The following is a 21,588-nucleotide window of genomic DNA, read 5'->3' on the forward strand; positions in this document are numbered from 1 at the left end:
CCGACCCCCCCTCCCTCCCCCGGGGCTGCTGTGGGAAAACGGATTGGGAAAAGCCCCCCCCCCCCCGCCCGAAGCAGCGCCCGGAGTGGCGCCGCGGACTTTCCCCGGCCGAGGCCGACTGTGACGCAGCAGGAGCGCCCTCTGGCGACCACTGGGGGACACGGCCTCTTCCTCGCCCGCGCCTGATTTCCCGGAACGGCCCGAAACGTGCCCGTGCAAAGGCCGCCTAAACCGGGGCGTCTCCGGAGCAACCCGCCCTCGGCCCAGCCCATGAAGCCGCCTCCCAGGCAGACAAGGCTTCGGGGCAGCTTTCGAGGACGCGGGGCTGCACCTGTGGGATTTCTTCCTTGCAGCAGGTGGGCCCCTCTTGTGTCTGGGGGTTCCCCAGAGGCCCAAATAAGCAGCCGCCCCCAATTCCCTCCAGAACCACCCCTGAGCCACTGTTTGCCACGGCTGAAGCCCAAGGAGAAGGAAGGTAGCCGAGAAGGAAGGAGTGTCCCGAGGGGAGCGCAGGAGGGGGAGGAGGTTCTTACAACCTGCCTTCCGCTCCCTGGTGGAGTCTCCAAGGGGCTTACAAGGGAGCTCGTGCTGGAGGGGGAAGGCAGGGAAGCCCCCTGTCCTGAGGGTGGGCAGAGCTTGGCCCAGTCAGGGGGTGGGGGTGTTTCTGTCAGGGTGTCTTCATGGCTGCCAGATGCCATGCCGGATTCCCCCCCCCCCCAGCAACATCCCTTGAGGGCCGAGCGAAAGCACCCAGCAGCTGACGGTTCCACAAACTCTCCCTGCGAGTTGCGTAGCTCTTTTGCACAGCCCCCCCCCCAGCCTAACCCTAACCCCCAACCCCCTCCCTGTGCCTCAGTCGTCTCCTCTGCAGGCTAAACAGACCAAGCCCCCCCAACCTTTCCTCATACGTCTTGGTCCCCAAACCCCTCACCATCTTTGTTGCCCTCCTCTGGACACATCCCTCTTCAACTGGGTTGCCCAAAACTGAACACAGGACTCCAAGGGAGGCCGAACCAGAGCAGAGTAAAGCGGCACCATCCCCTCCCGTGATCTGGACACGATGCCCCGTTTGATGCAGCCCAAAATCCCACTTGCCTTTTGAGCCACCGAGCCACACTCTGGAGTCGCAGAGAGACCCTCAAACCTAAGGCTCGGCTGTGGGGGAAGCTGTTGGCTTTTTTCCCCTGAAACCGATTCTGAGCTGGGCTTTGCAGCCTCCGGCCCGACTCCTCCGTCTCCGGCTTCCAAGCTACGCTGGGGACTCTTCCTCCTCGTTCCGTACCAGTGGGCCTGACGGTGAAGACGCGGGCCGCTTGGGTCGCCCCGGAGGCAGGATACAGGCAGCCACGTTCACCACCCACAGGGCCTTCTGGTCAGGCTCCTGCGAGGACACACAAGAGGCGGGGGCAGAGACGGCACGGATCCCCTGAACGGCTCAGTGAGCCCCCGTGGCCGGACCTGATCCACGTCCACGAAGAGCAGCTCCAGGGGAGGGCCGCTCTGTTTTCACGCTCGTGAATCGATTTGTATTCAGAGAGTGAGCATGCGTTAGACACGGCCTACAAAGGAAGTTCCTGATCTTTTAGAAAAGAGTCTCACTTCCGTTGCAAATATTTCGGTTCATTACCCATTCGTACTAACACCTCAGATATCAGAGCAAATGCAAAACCAGCCTGAATCTATTATTTTTAATCCCTCAGAACCCAAGTGACAGAGAAGGACACCAGGGCAGGGATCACTGCATCCAGCTGAAGAGAAGCAGGAGCATTAATGGCTGGATATTTTGGCTGGGGAGAAACGCTGCAGAGGAGAGACCCGGAGGGGAAGGGACAAAGCTTGCCCGGCCTATCAGAGACTGAGAAATTGGAAGGGGGGGGGGAGGCCAAGCAGGACCCCTGCTTCCTGACGCCTCATTTCCCTGCCTGTTTTCACAGATCATGTTTTGCAGCTCAGTTTTATCACGAGCCGTCTGCAGCATGTCGTGACCTCGGGAGGGGCTGCTTAGACCAGGGACGTCTCACTGCAGCCAGACCCAGATGCTGCCCTCCTCCCCCAGGCCACAGAATGGGGAATGCAGTTTGTGGGTCTGTCAGCTGATCCTTCCCCAGATAACTCCCCCCCCCCAAAAAAAAATCTGGATCTCAACCTCTGGGTTGACAAAACAGTCCAAAGAGAAAGGGCCGTCACTCACCCGGTGGGGATCTTCTAGCCGTCCTCTCCGATTACGTATTTCTGCAGAAAGAGGACGTCAGAGGTGGAAGATACCCCAGAGGCCATCCAGGCCCGCCCCCAGCAGTGAAGCCATCCTTTTGGGATCTCAGCACGCCCCCCCTTGGCCCCCAGTGGATACTTGTTCAGTCTCCCTTGATCCAACGTCCAAGGACTGTCCTTGGCTGCTCTTGGTTAAGAAGCAGGGATGGCTCCATGGAGAGGAACAGAGAATCCCCATCTCAAGGGTCAGAGCAGGAGGAGGCGGGACTAGGCAACCCCTCCCCACCCTGGGCAAGGGGCTGGACCCTGTTTGGAGAAGCCACGGAAGAAGGGGGGAGTGGGCAGGCCCGGGTTCCCCAAATTCAGGCATCCAACGAGAGGTGCTTACATAAGAGACATCCCATTGAAGTCAGTGAGGCTCCATTATTTCCTGGTGGGCTTCCGTTCTGGCCAGGAGGCAAGATGACCCCATCAGCCTCCCTCCCACCGGAATGGGGACTCTGTAGGGTCTCCAGGAACTTCCACTTCACATGCAAAGTCTGCCTGCCCCTAGCACATTGGGGGGTGGACCTTCAGGCCAAGGGAGAGTCCAGATTTTCGGCTCCTCCTTCCCCTTCGTGCGGCACTGAAAAGGCCCCTGCCTGGGGGAACAGCCTGTGATGCCTCCCACGTGGGACACCTTTGGGGGGAGATTTTTTGGTGCCAGGTTCTCCTCCTGTCCAATCAGCTGGTCGTCCACGTAGCCCACTGCAATGAATTCCGGCAGCCCCTGGATGGGTTCGGACAGTGCCCTGCAGAAGAAATGCATAGGGTGGGGGGCCGAGGAGCCCATTGGGGGGGGGGCAAAGAGAAAGGGGGACAAAGTTAAGGGGGCAGTCACTTAGGAAGGGGAGCCTGACCCTTGTCCAGAGACCCACCTCAAGAGGAGAGGGGGGCAAAACGGGACCCTGAGGAATGGGAAGCCAGAGGAGTGGAGGAGGAACCAAGGCAGTCTAGGGTGCCAACACTTCCAGGTGGGACCTGGACGTCTTGCAGAAGCACCGCTTCTCTCTCCACACTTCAGAGGTCCGTTCTGCAGGAGAAAATGGGGGGGCGGAGTCTAAGGCATCATGAGCTCCTCCCCCTCCTGAGGCTCCACCCCCAAATCCCCAGGAATTTGACACTTCAATTGTGTTGTTAACCTTTCCCTGAAAGGGGAGAGGGAGGAGAGAATTTCATCAGAACTGGGAAATTCCCTTAAGGGTGTGTCAAAGCAGCATGAAGCGTCCCATCAGGCACAGAGCCCCTCCCCCCCAAAAAAATAAGAAGGGAGGGGGGCATACCTGAGGGGCTTGGTAGGCCGGACTCATTATTATTAACATTCCTGTTTTTCTCCTGCCTTTGCTAGGGGCAGACCACACGTGGGGCAAAATACAGGGAGGGAATGCACCGGATGGCTCTGAGGCCACCCAAAGCCCAAGGAGGAAGAGAGTTCATCCTTCCACAAAGTCCCCTCCCGAGCCAGACACCCCCACCCCCACCCCAGCAGGGCCCCTCCCACAGAATGGGCAAGCCCCCCCCCTTGTGCAAGATGAAGGGGAAACGAGTGTTTTAGCCCCTTTCACACCTTGCATCCAGTACAGGCTGCCGAGTGTTTGTGCTGCTTCTTTCGGCCCGATCTGGGGTACTGGGGTCCCACCAGTTGGGGTCTCTGGTGACCATTAGGGCAGTTCCACCTGGATGTGGTCCATTTGCACTATTTCGTCTGCCTGCCTCCTGCCTGGCAGCATCCAGAACCATCCTTTTCCTCCTCTCCATCCTACTGTCACAATCTGCCCAATTTGGGTTATGTGTCGTAATTATGCTATTAAACAGCTCATGCTGTGGATCAGGCTCAAACTGAGTCCTTTGGAGAAGCTCTCTGCGTTGGCCAAGGGAGACAGCCAGTCGGAAAGAAGAGCCCCAACAGCATCCAAGGTCCCTCGGTACATCTATTACTGCCTTTGTATAATTACGTGTCCACTAGGAGAGGCCAAGTGAGGGAATGGCCTTTAGTCTCCTAACCCTTAAGGTGGGGCGGGGAGATCTTCATCTTTAAAGACGTCTTGTTACTGTAGAACAGGGGTAGTCAAACTACGGCCCTCCAGATGTCCATGGACTACAACTCCCATGAGACCCTGCCAGCAAATGCCGGCAGGGGCTCGTGGGAATTGTAGTCCATAGACATCTGGAGGACCGCAGTTTGACTATCCCTGCTGCAGAAGATCAATGTCGTTCCTGCGGTTAAATTTGTTACAGTTTTTTTGTGGTCACTGAGCACACCAAAAATTCCCTTTGCATCCATGAGGTTATTTCTTCGGTCCATTCCGCATGACTTTAATGTAGCAGAAGGCTTGCAAATTGTAAACGCTACTAATTTGCAATTCCACAAGACGTCACACACAATCTGCAACACTCCTGAAACAGTCCCGCAAAAAATGATTTGTTGTAGCGCTTAAAGGGAAATCGGGAAAAGTGGATTCACCCTCCGAAAAGCGCTACACTCTTGCAAACAATCTGCAACACTAGCGAAAAAGACCTGTGCATTAACATTGTTGCGGTTCCAGCAAAATCCCTCCCCCTGGCTTTCTCCTCCGAACTTTCAGCGAAGCGATGCCATTTTTTTTTCTTGGAGCGAGCAGAAAGCAACGAACCAGCAACGCTTGATTCACCCAGCGAGGCTTTTCCAGCTACAGTCCCTCCACAGAAGTGCTTTAAAGCTCCCCTAAGTCCCCAAGCACAACACAGCCCCCTGTTTGCCAGTTCCCTTTATTTTCGGCCGAAAATTGCGCCCATGCGGGGGGGGGGATTTTTTTTCACTCGGGGGAGCGTGGTAACGATGATTCACCAGCTCACACGCCAGCTAGATGGGTCTCTACGTTAGGAGGAATCAAGGAATATTCGTTGCAACGTGTGTTTTTCTTTTTTTTTTAAAAAAAAAAAAGACCCTGCTCTTAAAGGGAAAGGGGCTTTTCCGGAGCATGATAACAACCGCCCATTGGCTGTTCCTTTGATTGACGGCCAGGGGAGGGACCAGGCACGGAAAAAAATTGCTTCTTTTCTAACGATTTTTGCTAGACCGGAAACCTGTGGAAAACAAATGAAACGCTACTGGATTCCAGTACAAAGGCAGGTATGCGTAACGCCGAGATTGCACTTTTAAAAATAGCGTTTCCACTTTGTGGAACCAATTGGCAACATTGGTCCTTGTGCGGAAACACCCTTCCTCTTGATGAAACAGGGTGGGGCCGAGGTTACACCGATGACTTCTTGCAAAGATGTTTTCTCCGGCTCTGCACCTGAGCACAAAGCCCCCAGACTGGTTTTGCTCAGGTGTTTCTCCTGCTTTATAATTTTCAGGCCTGGTGGCTTCTTCTATTATTTCTCAAGAGAATTTGTGAATCGTCAGAAGCAGAACGCACAAACACCAGACTTGAGAGCAAAATGGAGGAATATATTCTACAGCAGTACCGGTACCGGTCCATGGATCAGTCAGTACCGGGCCATAGCTCCTCCTCATTCTCCTCCCCGGCTGCTGCCTCGGGCGCTGCCCTGCCACTCTGCCGCTGGCTCACCTTTGGTGCTCTCCAGCGGCCGCCATGGCTGGGGCTCCCCCTCGATGTGGCACTGTGCAGCTGCTGCTGGTAGCGCCCCCCAGCAGGCGGCGGGAAGTCAGGGGTACTGGCGGGAAAGCAAGTGGAGCAGGGGCTCAGGCGGCGGCAACATCCCTCGGCAAAACACTACTTACCCCCCCCCCCCAAGCCTCAGTAAAATTGTCAAGCGTTGACCAATCCCTGGTGATAAAAAGGTTGGGGACCACTGTTCTACAGGACTGGAAAAAGTCCGGGTGTCACTCTGGGCAGACTTCCCCAGGCGGCCCTAATAAGAGCTGCTCCCTCTCAGGCCTACTGGCTTGAGGGGGCCTCGGAGGATGCAGTCCTGTCCAGAAAGGCACAGCCACTTTGCGCGTTTTGCCGCTCTATAATGATCAGCCTGGCCTCGATCACTGCCTGCTTCTCTCCAAAGGGCAAGGCATTTTTTGGCAACTGTCACTTCAGAAGCGAAGCGCATGAACATCAGACTGGAGAGGACCGAGATGGCATTCAGTCTACGGTCCTGAAAGGTCAGCCCAAAACATGGGACAAATGTTCCCAAGGACGTCACCTTGCTATTTGTGGCACATCAGGAAGATGACATATATAGTATAGGAAGTGTGTAATAATAATATTCAATATGTAAGCAAGTAGCTACAAGGAGTATGCAGACTGATTGGGTCAGCCTCCTAAAGACAAATATCTTGGTTTTCAGTCCCCTCAGTGGCAGCTGGGGGGAGAGTCCAAAGAGCTCCGTCACATCTCCCTGGGGAGTACGATGCTCACAGTCCTAGGACAGATGGGGAATCGTTTGGTGGACTGCTCCACAATAGCATTTGGGTCCTGGCATTTTGCCCCATTGAAACAACAGCCCTGCACAACTGCCAGGGGCTGTTTGTGGCCCCTTAGCCCTCTTCCGTTCTTCACATGACGAGTCAAAGACTGCAGGCCTCTCCTTGGGGCTGATCAGGTTATGGATTCTGAGGAGAACTGATTTCAACCTTGTCTGCAACTTTTCATTCCCAAGATGGAAATTTTGTGATTAACAGCAGATTACAAAATAAATAAAAAATTCAATCGGGCGCTGTGATTTTTGTGCAACTACAAGAACACGAGGAATATAGTTAATTTGGGTTTTGTCTAACTCTGGAGGAGGGGGGGTCACGTTTTTTTAAAGAGTTTAAAAGGAGGATAAATGAAAGAGGGGTGGGCCCAACTTTGCCACAGCCCTGAAGCAGGACGTGTTGAACGAGGGAGTTTCTCTTCATCAGAACAGGACATCTGAACCCCGCAAGAGGGACTTAAGAAAAGAATGATATTCCAGTCTGTAAGGTAGCTTTGGCTGGATTCCAGAAGAGGCACTGAGCTCAGAAAGAGCATTTCAGGGTGATGTATTATTTATGGATTTAATTTCTGTACCATCCCTCCCCCCAAGCAGTTAACCAGATGGGATGACACCCGGCAGGGGCTCATGGGAATTGTAGTCCATGGACATCTGGAGAGCCACAGCTGGGCATCCCTGGCCTCAACCATTAACCTGGTGGAAGGGCCATTTTGCAGCTCTCTCAGGGCCCAGATCTCAGCTGAAGATTCGTTCTACCAGGGTGGGGTGAGGGCCAAAAAGACCCTGGTTCTCTTGGAGATCAGGCAAACGTCTTTGGGTCCAGGGACTGCCAACAAATTGGTGTTAACAAACCACATGACCCCCCAGAAGCATATTGGACAGTTTATAGAATTGTAGACGTGAAAAGGACCATCAAGATCATCTAGTCCCACCCCCTGCTCAACGCCTTAAGCATTCAGGAGAAGGATCTGTCCAGCTGCTGCTTGAAGATGGCCAGTGAGGGGGAGCTCCCCACCTCCTTAGGCAGCCCCTTCCACTGCTGAACTAGACTCCTAGAATCCTAGAGTGGGAAGGGGCCACAAAGGCCATCTAGTCCCACCCCCTGCTCAGTGCAGGATCAGCCTCCAGCATCCAGGAGAAGAATCTGTCCAGCCGCTGCTTGAAGACCCCCAGTGAGGGGGAGCCCCCCACCTCCTGAGGCAGCCCCTTCCACTGCTGAACTAGACTCCTAGAATCCTAGAGTGGGAAGGGGCCACAAAGGCCACCCAGTCCCACCCCCTGCTCAGTGCAGGATCCAGGAGAAGGATCTGTCCAGCCGCTGCTTGAAGCCTGCCATGAAAGGGAGCTCCCCATCTCCTTAGGCAGCCCCTTCCACTGCTGAACTAGACTCCTAGAATCCTAGAGTGGGAAGGGGCCACAAAGGCCATCTAGTCCCACCCCCTGCTCAATGCTGGATCCAGGAGAAGGATCTGTCCAGCCGCTGCTTGAAGCCTGCCATGAAGGGGAGCTCCCCACCTCCTTAGGCAGCCCCTTCCACTGCTGAACTAGACTCCTAGAATCCTAGAGTGGGAAGGGGCCACAAAGGCCATCTAGTCCCACCCCCTGCTCAATGCTGGATCCAGGAGAAGGATCTGTCCAGCCGCTGCTTGAAGCCTGCCATGAAGGGGAGCTCCCCACCTCCTTAGGCAGCCCCTTCTACTGCTGAACTAGACTCCTAGAATCCTAGAGTGGGAAGGGGCCACAAAGGCCATCCAGTCCCACCCCCTGCTCAATGCTGGATCCAGGAGAAGGATCTGTCCAGCCGCTGCTTGAAGCCTGCCATGAAGGGGAGCTCCCCACCTCCTTAGGCAGCCCCTTCCACTGCTGAACTAGACTCCTAGAATCCTAGAGTGGGAAGGGGCCACAAAGGCCATCCAGTCCCACCCCCTGCTCAATGCTGGATCCAGGAGAAGGATCTGTCCAGCCGCTGCTTGAAGCCTGCCATGAAGGGGAGCTCACCACCTCCTTAGGCAGCCCCTTCCACTGCTGAACTAGACTCCTAGAATCCTAGAGTGGGAAGGGGCCACAAAGGCCATCCAGTCCCACCCCCTGCTCAATGCTGGATCCAGGAGAAGGATCTGTCCAGCCGCTGCTTGAAGCCTGCCATGAAGGGGAGCTCCCCACCTCCTTAGGCAGCCCTTTCCACTGCTGAACTAGACTCACAGAATCCTAGAGTGGGAAGGGGCCACAAAGGCCATCCAGTCCCACCCCCTGCTCAATGCTGGATCCAGGAGAAGGGTCTGTCCAGCCGCTGCTTGAAGCCTGCCATGAAGGGGAGCTCCCCACCTCCTTAGGCAGCCCCTTCCACTGCTGAACTAGACTCCTAGAATCCTAGAGTGGGAAGGGGCCACAAAGGCCATCTAGTCCCACCCCCTGCTCAATGCTGGATCCAGGAGAAGGATCTGTCCAGCCGCTGCTTGAAGCCTGCCATGAAGGGGAGCTCCCCACCTCCTTAGGCAGCCCATTCTACTGCTGAACTAGACTCCTAGAATCCTAGAGTGGGAAGGGGCCACAAAGGCCATCCAGTCCCACCCCCTGCTCAATGCTGGATCCAGGAGAAGGATCTGTCCAGCCGCTGCTTGAAGCCTGCCATGAAGGGGAGCTCCCCACCTCCTTAGGCAGCCCCTTCCACTGCTGAACTAGACTCCTAGAATCCTAGAGTGGGAAGGGGCCACAAAGGCCATCCAGTCCCACCCCCTGCTCAATGCTGGATCCAGGAGAAGGATCTGTCCAGCCGCTGCTTGAAGCCTGCCATGAAGGGGAGCTCACCACCTCCTTAGGCAGCCCCTTCCACTGCTGAACTAGACTCCTAGAATCCTAGAGTGGGAAGGGGCCACAAAGGCCATCCAGTCCCACCCCCTGCTCAATGCTGGATCCAGGAGAAGGATCTGTCCAGCCGCTGCTTGAAGCCTGCCATGAAGGGGAGCTCCCCACCTCCTTAGGCAGCCCTTTCCACTGCTGAACTAGACTCACAGAATCCTAGAGTGGGAAGGGGCCACAAAGGCCATCCAGTCCCACCCCCTGCTCAATGCTGGATCCAGGAGAAGGGTCTGTCCAGCCGCTGCTTGAAGCCTGCCATGAAGGGGAGCTCCCCACCTCCTTAGGCAGCCCTTTCCACTGCTGAACTAGACTCACAGAATCCTAGAGTGGGAAGGGGCCACAAAGGCCATCCAGTCCCACCCCCTGCTCAATGCTGGATCCAGGAGAAGGATCTGTCCAGCCACTGCTTGAAGTGATGCTCCTCCAAGTGAGAACCTCTGAGATGCTTCTTCAGGAGAGCCAGCCTGTCCCCTCTCAGCCTCCTCCTCCAGGCTGTCTGTTCCCAAACCCTTCCCTCCTAGGGCTTCGTCTCGAACTTTGCCCTGACTTTCCTATTCCTCCCTGGACTTCTGCCACAATCAAGAACACCCAAAGCAACAAGATTTGCGTGAACGTCCCTCCCTTGCCCTCCTCCCCTTGTGCAGCACCGGCTCTGCCAACCTGTGATTATCCATGTTGTTCTAATTGATTCAGCAAAGCTCCAGCGATTTCCTCAGAAGTTGCCTCACATAAACAACAGACCCAAAAGCAACATGACGTAATCCCAGAGCAAGTCCGGAAGAGCAAGCGCATAAATGCTTCCTCTGCCTCCGAGAAAGAAGGCCAGGGCCGAGACGGAGGGCAGGGGGGAGCTCGGCCAGTGTGAAGCTTGACATGACCTCCTTTGGACCGTAAGCCCAACTAGCCGAGGTCCAGGCGCCTCAGTCTCACAACAGCATCTTGCCTCTTTCTTATCTAACTGCCCTGCCCGGCCCTAGAGGGCCCAGGCCGGCTCCATCCCGCTGGGTCTCGGACGCTGAGCAGGGCTTGCCCAAGGCTGCCCCACAGAGGCTGGCAAGGCATCGCTCAGCGTCTCTGGCCTTGAAAACTCCATGGCCCGGCTGCAATCCGGCTGCAGTCCGGGAGCATTTTCCACCTGCTGCCTGCAAATGTAGCTGAAGGGGCGGGACCCGCAGCACCCAAGACCCACCATGATCCTGCTCCTCCTGCTCCTGCTGCTGCTGCTGCTGCTGCCCCAGGCTGCCTGCGGGGCCCGGAAAGCAAAATGCCTCCTGCGTTTGACAAAGGGCAATATCAAGCGATTGAATTATTGCAGGTCTGGAGAGCATCTCATTCAGGGGCTCCTCTCGACCGTCAATATCCACCTGGAGCCCTACGCCTTCCGCACGTCTCCCGTCTCCAGGGAGGACTCGTAAGTGAGGCCTAACCTTGACTTTGCCACGGCACCCGGTGGGAAGTGAAGGGGCAAGGAACCAAGAGCACCTTCCGCTCGTATAACAGCCAAGGGAAGTAGCCGGGGCTGAGTGGGGGGCCTGCAGGGATTGCTCCCTAACAAGAAGGATTTGGTTGGGTCCATTTAGCCCCCCATCCGGTCTCCCCCAGGGCAGGGAGTGTTTGACGCTAGAGCAAGGTGGTCGCTTGGCTCTAGGCTGCCTAAGGAGGTGGTGAGCTCCCCCTCACTGGCCGTCTTCAAGCAAAGGCTGGATACACACTTTTCTTGGATGCTTTAGGATGCTTAGGGCTGATCCTGCGTTGAGCAGGGGGTTGGACTAGATGGCCTCTATGGCCCCTTCCAACTCTAGGATTCTGTGATTCTGTGACTCTGCTTTGTCTTTGGCAGCAGAAACCATCAAGAGTCCAGGAGCACCTGAAAGTCCAACGAAACTTGTGGAAGGAGAGGAGCTTGCGTGAGTCACACAGCTCACTTCTTCAATGCCATGACTCACGCAAGCTCCTACCTGGCCACAAATTTTGTTAGTCTTTCCGGTGTCCCTGGACTCTTGCTCTTTTCTTAGTATGCCACCCGGCAGCTATTTGACAAGCCCACCCACTGTCCATCACCCCCAACCCCCTGCCCTCCTGTTGGCTGCTATGAATTTGGGCCTGGCTCCGAGCTCACCTGGACATAGTCTGAAAGGCTTTGACCCTTCGTGTTCCATGCATGGAAGATGACTCTGTGGCCTGCACATTTTGTCACAGGATGTCACGCACCGTCTACTGGGACCTCCTGTCCGTCGTGTTTGCCATTCAGGAGATCAACCAGAGTCCCCAAATCCTGCCTAACGTCACCCTGGGCTACAGCCTCTACGAGAACTACTTCGACTCAAGGATAACGTACGACGCCCTGCTGGGCCTGCTGTTCCCCGGGCAGAGGAGCCCCCCAAACTACAACTGCGGGCGGCAGAGGGGCCCACTGGCAGTTCTGGAGGGGCCAGACTCTGAAAACTCCATCCCCATTTCGGCCCTGCTGAGCACCTACAAAATCCCACAGGTAGGCAGGAGCACATGGAGCAGCTCTCTCCGGAATGAAATCCTCGGTCCACCAAGGGCCGCCTCAGCTACTCAGGCCAGCACCAACACCGCAGGGCCTCCCGGAAAGGACTGGAGAGCCAGTGAGGGGTCGTGGTTAGGAGGGGCGGGCTCTGATCTGGAGAACCAGGTAGGAGTCTTCCCTCCTCCTCCTCCTCCTCCACATGCAGCCAGCTGGGTGACCTTGGGCTAGTCCCAGCTCTCCTAGAGCTCTCTTAGCCTCTCCTCCCTCACAGGGTGTCTGTTGTGGGGAGAGGAAAGGGAAGGTGACTGGAAGCTGCTCAGAGACTCCTTCAGGTAGGGAAAAGCAGCATATAAGAACCAACTCTTCTTCTTCTTCAGTAATCTCAGGGCTCTCTCAGCCTCACCTCCCTCACAGGGAGTCTGTTGTGGGGAGAGGAAAGGAAGGTGATTGGAAGCTGCTCAGAGACTCCTTTGGGTAGCAAAAAGTGGAGTACAAAAGCCCAGCTCTTCTTCTGCTACAGACAGGTGAATACAGCTGGCTATTCACCTTGATCTTGGACTAAAGAGTTGCAACAGGTTTTTGCCAGTTCAAAACATTTAGCAGCAGATCTCTGCAGGATTCATCTATTCAAGGGTGGCTCTCACCCTTTAAAACTGATATTACAAATTAATTAATTGTGAGTCCGGTTTGGAATTAAAACTTTCAGAGATGTTGGAAAATACAAGCATGTGAAAATTAGCACGATGGGTACTGTTAAAAACAGCTCTAAAATGATCAGAGTTCCTGATTAATAAATCAGGAAATGACATTAAGATGCTGGCCTCCCTCCTGGCTGAGACGCTAGCCAGCCTGTTAATCCATCCAAACTCTGACTAACCATCCCCTCCCCGAGACGTTTAAAAACTGTAAGGAAGAGGCAGTTTCTTGTGGAGCAGTTCTGTCAGAGCTCACTCGGCTCCACCTACTTTGCACAGTGTCTGTTGTGGGGAGAGGAAGAGAAGACAGTTGTAAAACACTTTGAGACTCCTTTGGGAAGTGAGAAATGGGTATAAAAGCCAACTTCTTCTTCTTCTTCAGTTTGAACTTTGTCTTGAAAATGCACCCAGACAATTGCCTCTGCCTTTCTTGACTAGATCAATTACGGTGTCCGTTCGCCCGTTCTTGCTGACAGAACTCAGTTCCCTTTCTTCTACCGGATGATCCCGAAAGCAGAACCTCCATGCCTGGGAATCGCCAGGCTGCTCCTGCATTTCCGATGGACGCGGATCGGCCTCTTTGCTCCGGACACCAACAGTGGAGAAAGGTTTATAAGCACCATGACGCCTGTTCTCACCAGAAGCGACATTTGTGTCGTGTTTTCACAAAAAATAATAGGCCTGAGTCTGCTTTACATTAAAAAATACACCAATATCTGAGTCGGGTGACTGCCCTGTCTATACAGAAAGGAGTCTTTGTGTACGTTTACTACGGGGACCTTCCCTACTTGGCGGATCTAACCTTCGGCCTCAAACAAATCTACAGGCGTGTCAAGTCCAAAATCTGGAAGGTCTGGATCACGGTGGCTTTGCCAGACATCTCCTTTGGCTCGACCAGCAGCGCTTTCGACCCCCAGCAGCTGCACGGGTCTCTGTCCTTCCTGGTCCAGACAAAGGGAAGGCCGGACTATGCTGGCCTCCCGACGCACGATGTGGACAATGCAGTCGAGGCGTTTGGGGGTCAAGCGTTCCGCTGTTTATATTTCAAATATCTGTCGAACCGCTGGGCCGAATGTCGGGAGAAAGAGAACCTGCCGAATCCGCCCCAGGAGGTCCTGGAAAGAGCTCTGTCTCAAGACAGCTACGGCATCTACCACACGCTCCAGGCCTTGGGGCATGCCCTCCACGCGGCCCACGCCTCCCACCCCCGGCAGAAGGCCTCGGGGGGAACGGAGAGGCTGGCACTTCAGAGGCTGCGGCCGTGGCAGGTACCCCTTTTCCGCACACGTGGCACCACTGAAAATGACAGCCAGCTCCAAGCCCGAGAAGGTCCAGTGTGTGAGGCTCCAGGAGGAGGCCCCGCTTTTTAATTTATTTAGATTTTATTTCTACTTCAGATTTCTATGCTGCCACTCCCGGGTGACCAGCCCACAATACTCTGAAATACGCAACAGAATTGGTAACATGAAAGCAACCCATAGAATAGCCTGGCACCGTCCTCTGACAGGATTAACACGGACTGCAATGAACTCCCCACTAGAAAACACAGACCCGAATTTAGGACAAAAGTCTCCCGCCCTGACCAGTTTCCAAGTAGAAATCATAGTTACCTCAAATAAGAGAAGAAGAAGAGCTGGTTTCTTATGCCCAATTTTCACTACCCAAAGGAGTCCCAAAGGGGCTTACAACCACCTACCCTTCCTCTCCCCACAACAGAAACCCTGTAAGGAAGGTGGGGCCAAGAGAGCTCTAAGAGAACTGTGCTGCAAGAACAGCTCTAATAGAACTGTGACTAGCTTGAGGTCACCCTGCTGGTTGCATGTGAAGGAGCGAAGAAAGAGGGGCAAAACAAAAGCTGACTTGCCTGTGAAGTGAAAGGGAGTTGGCATGCAGAAGAGAAAAATACACCCGAGGGGAACAACGCAGGACAAAAGCGAAGGGAAGCGTGAGTGGATTAAAGCGTCTGTCTCCTCTCTTCTTTGCAGAACAATTTCTATTTTTAAGAAAGCTGTTTTGTTCTCTAAGCAGCTTGATGCTGCACCTCCTTTGTATGTTGCATGTTTAAATTCTGCCAGCCCAGACCAAGGGAGGCTGACCGAGACCCCTGTTTCCTGAAAGGCGGCATTTCCTCCCCCTTCTAGCTTCACCCTTTCCTGAGGAGCCTCCTGTCCTACAACGTTTCCACGGGTGGAGTCCATCCGGATCAGAACGGGGACCTGGAGGCCGGCTTTGACATCGTGAACTGGGTGGTGTCTCCCAACAAGTCCATCGCCAGCAGGCGTGTCGGGAGCCTAGGGAGAGACGCTTCCAGCGCACCAAAACTCTCCATCGACCAGCAGTCCGTGGTCTGGCCCAGGCAGTTTAACCAGGTAGAACGGCTGCTGCATTTCCTCTTCTTACTTCTTACATTTATTATAGGCCGTCCCTCTGCAGCCCTCATTGCGGGGTGGCGTAGAGCAAAATACGTTTAAAGTACAATTAAAACTACTAAAATTAACATTCAGTCTCCCACACTGAGTCTTGCTTTTAATTCCTCATAAGAGGGGGGGGGACGTAGGAGGAGATCCTGAACCGGCAGGGGGGGCCCTTTTGCATCTTCAGTCTCCCCGGGATGGGAAATGTACCCGAGTAGCCAAAGGAGTGAGACAAGATGAGGAAGGAGTTTAATTGCTGTCCTGGTTATGAGCAACAGCCTCTGATCTGGAGAACCTGGCTGATTCCCCACTCCTCCTCCTCCACATGCAGCCAGCTGGATGACCTTGGGCTAGTCACAGTTCTGTTGGAGCTCTCTGCCCCACCTGCCTCACAGGGTGTCTGTTGAGGGGAGAGGAAGGGAAGGAGATTGTCAGCCACTTGGAGACCCTTTTGGGTAGTAAAAAGTGGGGTGCAAAATAAAAGCTCTTCTTTTCCTTCTCTCATCCCTCAAAAATACACCTGGAGCCAGTTAGTCCAAAACCTGGGTCAGGGGCTATTTTGTGGCTTTTCCAGTTCTACAAGCACCATCTCCTGTGCGACACCTTTTGGGTGATGCCCCTTGTCTTTTTGCCTAGACCCTGACCAGATGCACCACGAGGTGCCTCCCTGGTTTCACCAAGTTCATTCGGAAAGAAGATCCACGTTGCTGCTACGTCTGTTCCCCGTGCCAGGAAGGGACCATCTCTGCTCACGAAGGTAAGGCTCCCAGGAGAAAGCAGGGCTGGGCTGGGCAGGGAGGGGGAAGAGTCGGCCGGGCGTTGTCTACGGCTTAAAAAACAAGCAACACGTGTTATGTGACCCCTAATGCCTGAAGTGGGTGGGGGGTGGGGGGTGGGGGGACAGGCAGGAAAGAGGAACGTTCTGTATTCTGGCTTGGAGATGGCACGCATCTGCACCTGCCAGTTCACAGAGAGTGGGACAATGGACCCGTGTTCAAATGTCTATGTCTCATTGTGTCTTACCTGGTTTACCTGCAGCTCAGCAGTCCATTCCACTCGGTTTAAAATAAAACAACTGCATCTAACTCTGCTTACTGCTTGGATTTATTTATTTATTCTTCTATTTGTACCCTGCCCCTCCTGGCATGCCGTCTTGGGGCGGCTTCCAACATTATTATATAAAAACACACACAGGGTTATAATTTAAAACAATCAGGCCAACTGTGTAGGCAGGACACTTCCGAACATCCTGGTTTTCAGTGGGGGGGGTGAGATCTATATAGAACAGCCTTGTTTACCCCTGAAGTGAGGCGATAGTGCAGAATATAGTGTGTATGTGTATATGCACACACACACACATACATACACACACAAACACACAATTAATTAACTCCCACCCATTCAGGAACCTAGAAGGGTTTCTAGGGCTGCCAGGAAACCCCTAGGTTTTACAAAGCCCTGGTTGAGAAAGCCTGGCATATAGGGACCCCAGGCGGAGTTTAACCCAAGCCATCCTGGTGTCCATTGGCCTCAAGCAAATGTCTGGCGGAACAGCTGTTTCTTACAGGCCTTGCGGAACTGACTCTGGTCCAACAGAGCCCTTCGCCCTTCCCTGAGATCATTCTGCCTTTTTTTCACATCTGCATTGGGAGTCAGCTCACTCCCCTGCCCCCCAGGGATCTGAGGGTGCATTTCCCCTGGGGTTTTTGAGAAACGCACTCCTGTCACACAGTCTTCCCTGAGCACATGCCGTGCCCCCCCCCCGGAAGTCACGTTTCCACCACCGACATAGTGCCGCAATCTCTGCTCATTGGCCAGTTTCAGGGGTGTGTGTGTGTGTGTGGGGGTGCCTTTTCAAATTGTAAGCTTCTTTCACTTCCAGGTTTTCATTTTAGTGGAAGGTTTTGCTGCCTTCACTTTATCAAAGCTGCAGTGTTACTTAAGCATTTAATTTTTTTAAATAAGGGGTTCAGCATTAGAATGACAGAGAAGCCTTTCCTTGTGGATCTGCTCCAGCCACACACACCCTTCCTCCTCCTGATGTCGGCACAGTTGTTTTTTTTGGGGGGGGGAGAGAGAAAGGCTCCCAAGAGCTGCCATCTGTCTTTCCCTCCCCCCTCCCCCCTCCCATCTTGTCAATCTCTTTTTTAAAAATTACGGGTACTCAGCACAGTTTCCTGTTTTTTAAAAACTATTCTAGTAAGGCATCGCTTTGTTCCCTTCATCACTTCCCTGGTTTAAGAAAACAAACAAACATGGGAAGCTTTAGGTGGTTTTTTCTGAGCTTTCAGCTTCTTCAGTGGCTTAGGTGGGAGGGAAGCAGCCCAGACACAAAGAGGTTGTGAGTTCAATTCTGGCTTTGGACAGCAATGTTTTCCCATCACAGAACGGACAAAACCTCCCCGCTCCCCCTTCCCCCTCCCAAGTTCTGCATGCTGATTTTGGTTGATTCAGTTCAGATGTTTTGGCTGTACACTAAAATAAGTCAGCCCTGACTTTTGAACTGTTTCTATAATGAATGACAAAATATCTCCCAAGCAATCAGCAGTAAGGTCAGCTTCAACAGAAAGCATTCGGTGTTACAGAACATCTAAATCTCATTCATAATTGCTGTGGCTTACTTGAGGAAGTTGTAATACGAATCTTTTAGGGAACTCCCATGAGAGGGGCTGATATCTGGAGGTTTCCTCTCTTGTTGTTTATTACAGAAACTGTTCTGTGCAGTTCAAAGCAGAAGCTGTTCTATAAAATTATAAGGCCAGGACATTCCTATGCTTATGTTATTGAATCACATTGAACTCTGTGATAATTCTGTCCCTAAGATCCACACATAACCCCACAAAATTATTATAAAAATGTAGCGATTGTTTTTCACAGCGGATGCTTCTTTCTGGTTCAGCATACAGCAGCTTCATTTATTCGGATTCCAGGACAGAATTTGTGTCTCATTGTCAGAGCCTTGCTAACTAAGATCTGCTTTAGGTCTAAGATCTGCTGTAATCAGAATGGGGTCCGGGGCATCCCCAGTGAACTTGGGGCTCTCCCCCTCCTGTGTCTCACCCTCATCTCTTTGGGGTCATCTAAAGTGTCACACTGAAATAGGGTCTTAATGGAGAGTAATGTTGGCAGAGTTTAAAAGAGGGGCAAAGCACTAACTGCTTAAAGAATAAAATAGTTTTATTAAGTGAAACAATTTTGTAACTAAGAGAGGAGAAAAGAGTCCTAACTGTCACAGTCAAAGTAGTTCAGCTGTGGAATGGGCTTCTAAGGAGGTGGGGGCTCCCCCTCACTGGCGGTCTTCAAACAGCGACTGGACAGGTAGTTATCCTGGATGCTTAAGGCTGATCCTGCATTGAGTAGGGGGTGGGACTAGATGGCCTGTGTGGCCCCTTCCCACTCTATGACTCTATGGTTCTATAATTGTTCTTCTTTGTTAAGTCTGTGAGTCTGTGACCACAAAGTTCTTAGAAAACAGAGCTAGTTTGGTGTAGTGGTTAGGAGTGCGGACTTCTAATCTGGCATGCCAGGTTCGAATCTGCGCTCCCCCACATGCAACCAGCTGGGTGACCTTGGGCTCGCCACAGTACTGATAAAATTGTTCTGACCGAGCAGTGATATCATGGCTCTCTCAGCCTCACCCACCTCACAGGGTGTCTGTTGTGGGGAGAGGAATGGGAAGGCAACTGTAAGCCGCTTTGAGCCTCCTTCAGGTAGAGAAAAGCAGCATATAAGAACTTCTTCTTCTTTTATTGAGACAAACCAAACACTGAACAATGACTAGGGAAGAACACAAAGTTATACACATTCGTGGCAACCCACCAAGGAACCTGACTGGTCCTTAAGTCAATAGCAACCAGAGTCTATGATTGGCTACACTTCCATCCCTCCATTTGAATAGTGATTGGCGTTAGCACTGTTGAGCCCACATCCATAACATTCTTCATCTGGAGGCAAGCAGGGAGGAAGTGGGTTCCAAGGAACAGGAAGTCTCCAATTGAGCCAATCAGGACACAGGAGCAAATTATCTGAGAAATACCAGGGAATTCCTGACCTACGCATCTCCTCCGATGCCCCCTGCAGCCTATTCTTTACGTATCCTGTTGACCATGCACACCACAGACCTTGCATCTCCCAACAAGTAACTGGATCTTTCTTGTGCTTTCCAGACGCAGAGCATTGTGTGAGGTGTCCAGAAGAGGCGCATCCAAACGAGGACCGAACTCAGTGTGTCCCCAAGATGATAACCTTCCTGGCTCATGAGGAGCCCCTGGGGATCCTCCTCGCTTTCTGTGCCCTGTTCCTAGCCCTCCTCTCAAGTCTTGTTTTAACCCTGTTTGTCAAATTCCTACACACTCCGGTGGTCAAAGCCAACAACCGAGACCTCACCTACATCCTCCTCACCTCCCTCCTGCTCTCCTTTCTCTCCTCCTTTCTGTTCATTGGCCAGCCAAGGAAGGTGACCTGCCTTCTCCGACAAACAGCCTTCAGCACCATCTTCTCGGTCGCCGTCTCTTCCGTGTTGGCCAAGACCATCACTGTGGTCATGGCCTTCTTGGCCACCCAGCCAGGAAACAGGATGAGGAGATGGCTGGGGAAGAGTCTGGCAAACTCCATCGTCCTTTCTCTTTCTGGCATTCAAATTGGTCTCTGCATTGTCTGGCTGGGACTCTTCCCCCCCTTCCCGGAGTCCGACACGCACTCCTTTCCGGAAGAGATCACCCTGCAGTGCAATGAAGGGTCCGTCGTCATGTTTTATGGCTCCCTTGGCTACCTGGGCCTCCTGGCTGCCATCTCCTTCGTGGTGGCTTTCCTGGCCAGGAAGCTGCCCGGGGCCTTCAACGAGGCCAAGCTGATCACCTTCAGCATGCTGGTCTTTTGCGCTGTTTGGGTGTCCTTTGTACCCACCTACCTGAGCACGAAGGGGAAGTACATGGTGGCCGTGCAGATCTTCTCCATCCTGGCCTCCAGTGCTGGCCTCTTGGGCTGCATCTTCCTCCCCAAATGCTACATTATTGTCCTCAGGTCTGACCTGAACAGCAAGGAGCAGCTCATGATTACAGTGAGAGATCCCGCATGATTTCCCGCATGATTTACGATTCAGACTTTGGCAGTCTACTTCCAACCTACCCCTGATGGCAACAATGCATTGGTTTGGGGGTTTTATTTACTTGACTGACTAGGGCCCTTTTCCTGCTTGCTCGGCTTCCCACCCTACTAGCTTGCCCCACCTACAAGGTTGAACCAAAGTTTGAATGCTGACTCAGTACTTCTGCCTCCTCCCCGGGACGTAGCAACGATACCTGACGAATTAACAAGAGAGAATCTCTCTCTCTTTCTTGGGGAACCGTAGGCACAAATCAGATCCATAACAAATGTCTTCCTCACCTTTCTCCCTCATATGATCCAAAGTGGGTCACGTCATTCTCCTGTCCTTTGTTTTATCCTCATGAAAATAACCTTTTGGTTGGCATCGTTTAAATATGCAAAGGTGGTGCAGCACCAGCCGCTTAAAGAATACATCACTTCATTGAGAAGAAAAACAACATTGTATAGGGGGGAGGGGGAGGGAATCATGGAATCATAGTTGGAAGGTACCTCCAGGGTCATCTAGTCCAACCCCCCCCCCCAAAATGCACGAAACAGAATCATAGAAAGAGAGAGAGAATCCTTACAGTCTAATTCAGGGGTAGTCAACCTGGGGTCCTCCGGATGCTCATGGACTACAATTCCCATAAGCCCCTGCCAGCAAACGCTGGCAGGGTCTCATGGGAATTGTAGTCCATGAACATCCAGAGGACCCCAGGTTGACTACCCCTGGTCTAATTGACTAACTTCTTCTGGAGGCAAGCAGGGAGGAAGTGTGCTCAGAGGAAGTCTCCGGCTGAGCCAATCAGCACCCAGTAGTGTATTTGAAAAATATCAGGAAGTTCCTAACCTAACTATGCTAAATGCACATCTCTTCCAATGCCCCCTGCAGGGCATCCTTAATCCAACAATGTGCTCTTCACTCTGAATCTGCTATGCTCCAGATGTTGGAAGCCAAAGACATGTTGGGGAATTGGGCAGCAGGGGTGCTGCATCAGCTGCCGTTCCACCTTCTAACACGCCACTGTATCTTGTGGTCATTCATAAACATAAAACGTCTTCATTTTTCCCTTTTATGAAATCTTCAGCAAAGTTCAGGCCAAGCTCCTTGCTCTCTTGCTGGCCTATGTGAGCACGTTTATTCATTGATTTGATTTCAAGACCACCCTTCCCTGCAAGCGGTTTACAATAAAACACAGTTCAAAACAATTTTAAAACAGTCCCCCCTTCCCAAACACCCATGACTACTCAAGCTGGAGGTGATACAAAACAAGGTGGTCTGAAACAAAGAGGGGGGGGGACAAGAAGGAGGAGGGAGACCCGTATCTTTTCAGCAGCCCTGTCAACTGAGTGCCTGGCAGGAGAGACTGATGCT

The 21,588-nt window shown here is 53.0% G+C and overlaps 1 protein-coding gene across 1 annotated transcript; it reads left to right on the top strand.

Annotated features, from left to right (window-relative positions):
• The first annotated feature begins 10,657 nt into the window (after positions 1 to 10,657).
• Positions 10,658 to 20,861, top strand: LOC143833795 (vomeronasal type-2 receptor 26-like). Its single transcript, XM_077330021.1, has 6 exons — positions 10,658 to 10,936; positions 11,725 to 12,184; positions 13,461 to 13,982; positions 14,856 to 15,083; positions 15,765 to 15,885; positions 19,295 to 20,861. Exons 1-6 carry the CDS (start codon positions 10,716 to 10,718, stop codon positions 20,203 to 20,205), a joined length of 2,463 nt encoding a protein of 820 aa, XP_077186136.1. The 5' UTR covers positions 10,658 to 10,715; the 3' UTR covers positions 20,206 to 20,861.
• Positions 20,862 to 21,588: the final 727 nt, after the last annotated feature.

Source organism: Paroedura picta, chromosome 3 (assembly GCF_049243985.1).
Source record: "Paroedura picta isolate Pp20150507F chromosome 3, Ppicta_v3.0, whole genome shotgun sequence".
Taxonomy (NCBI): Eukaryota; Metazoa; Chordata; class Lepidosauria; order Squamata; family Gekkonidae; genus Paroedura; species Paroedura picta.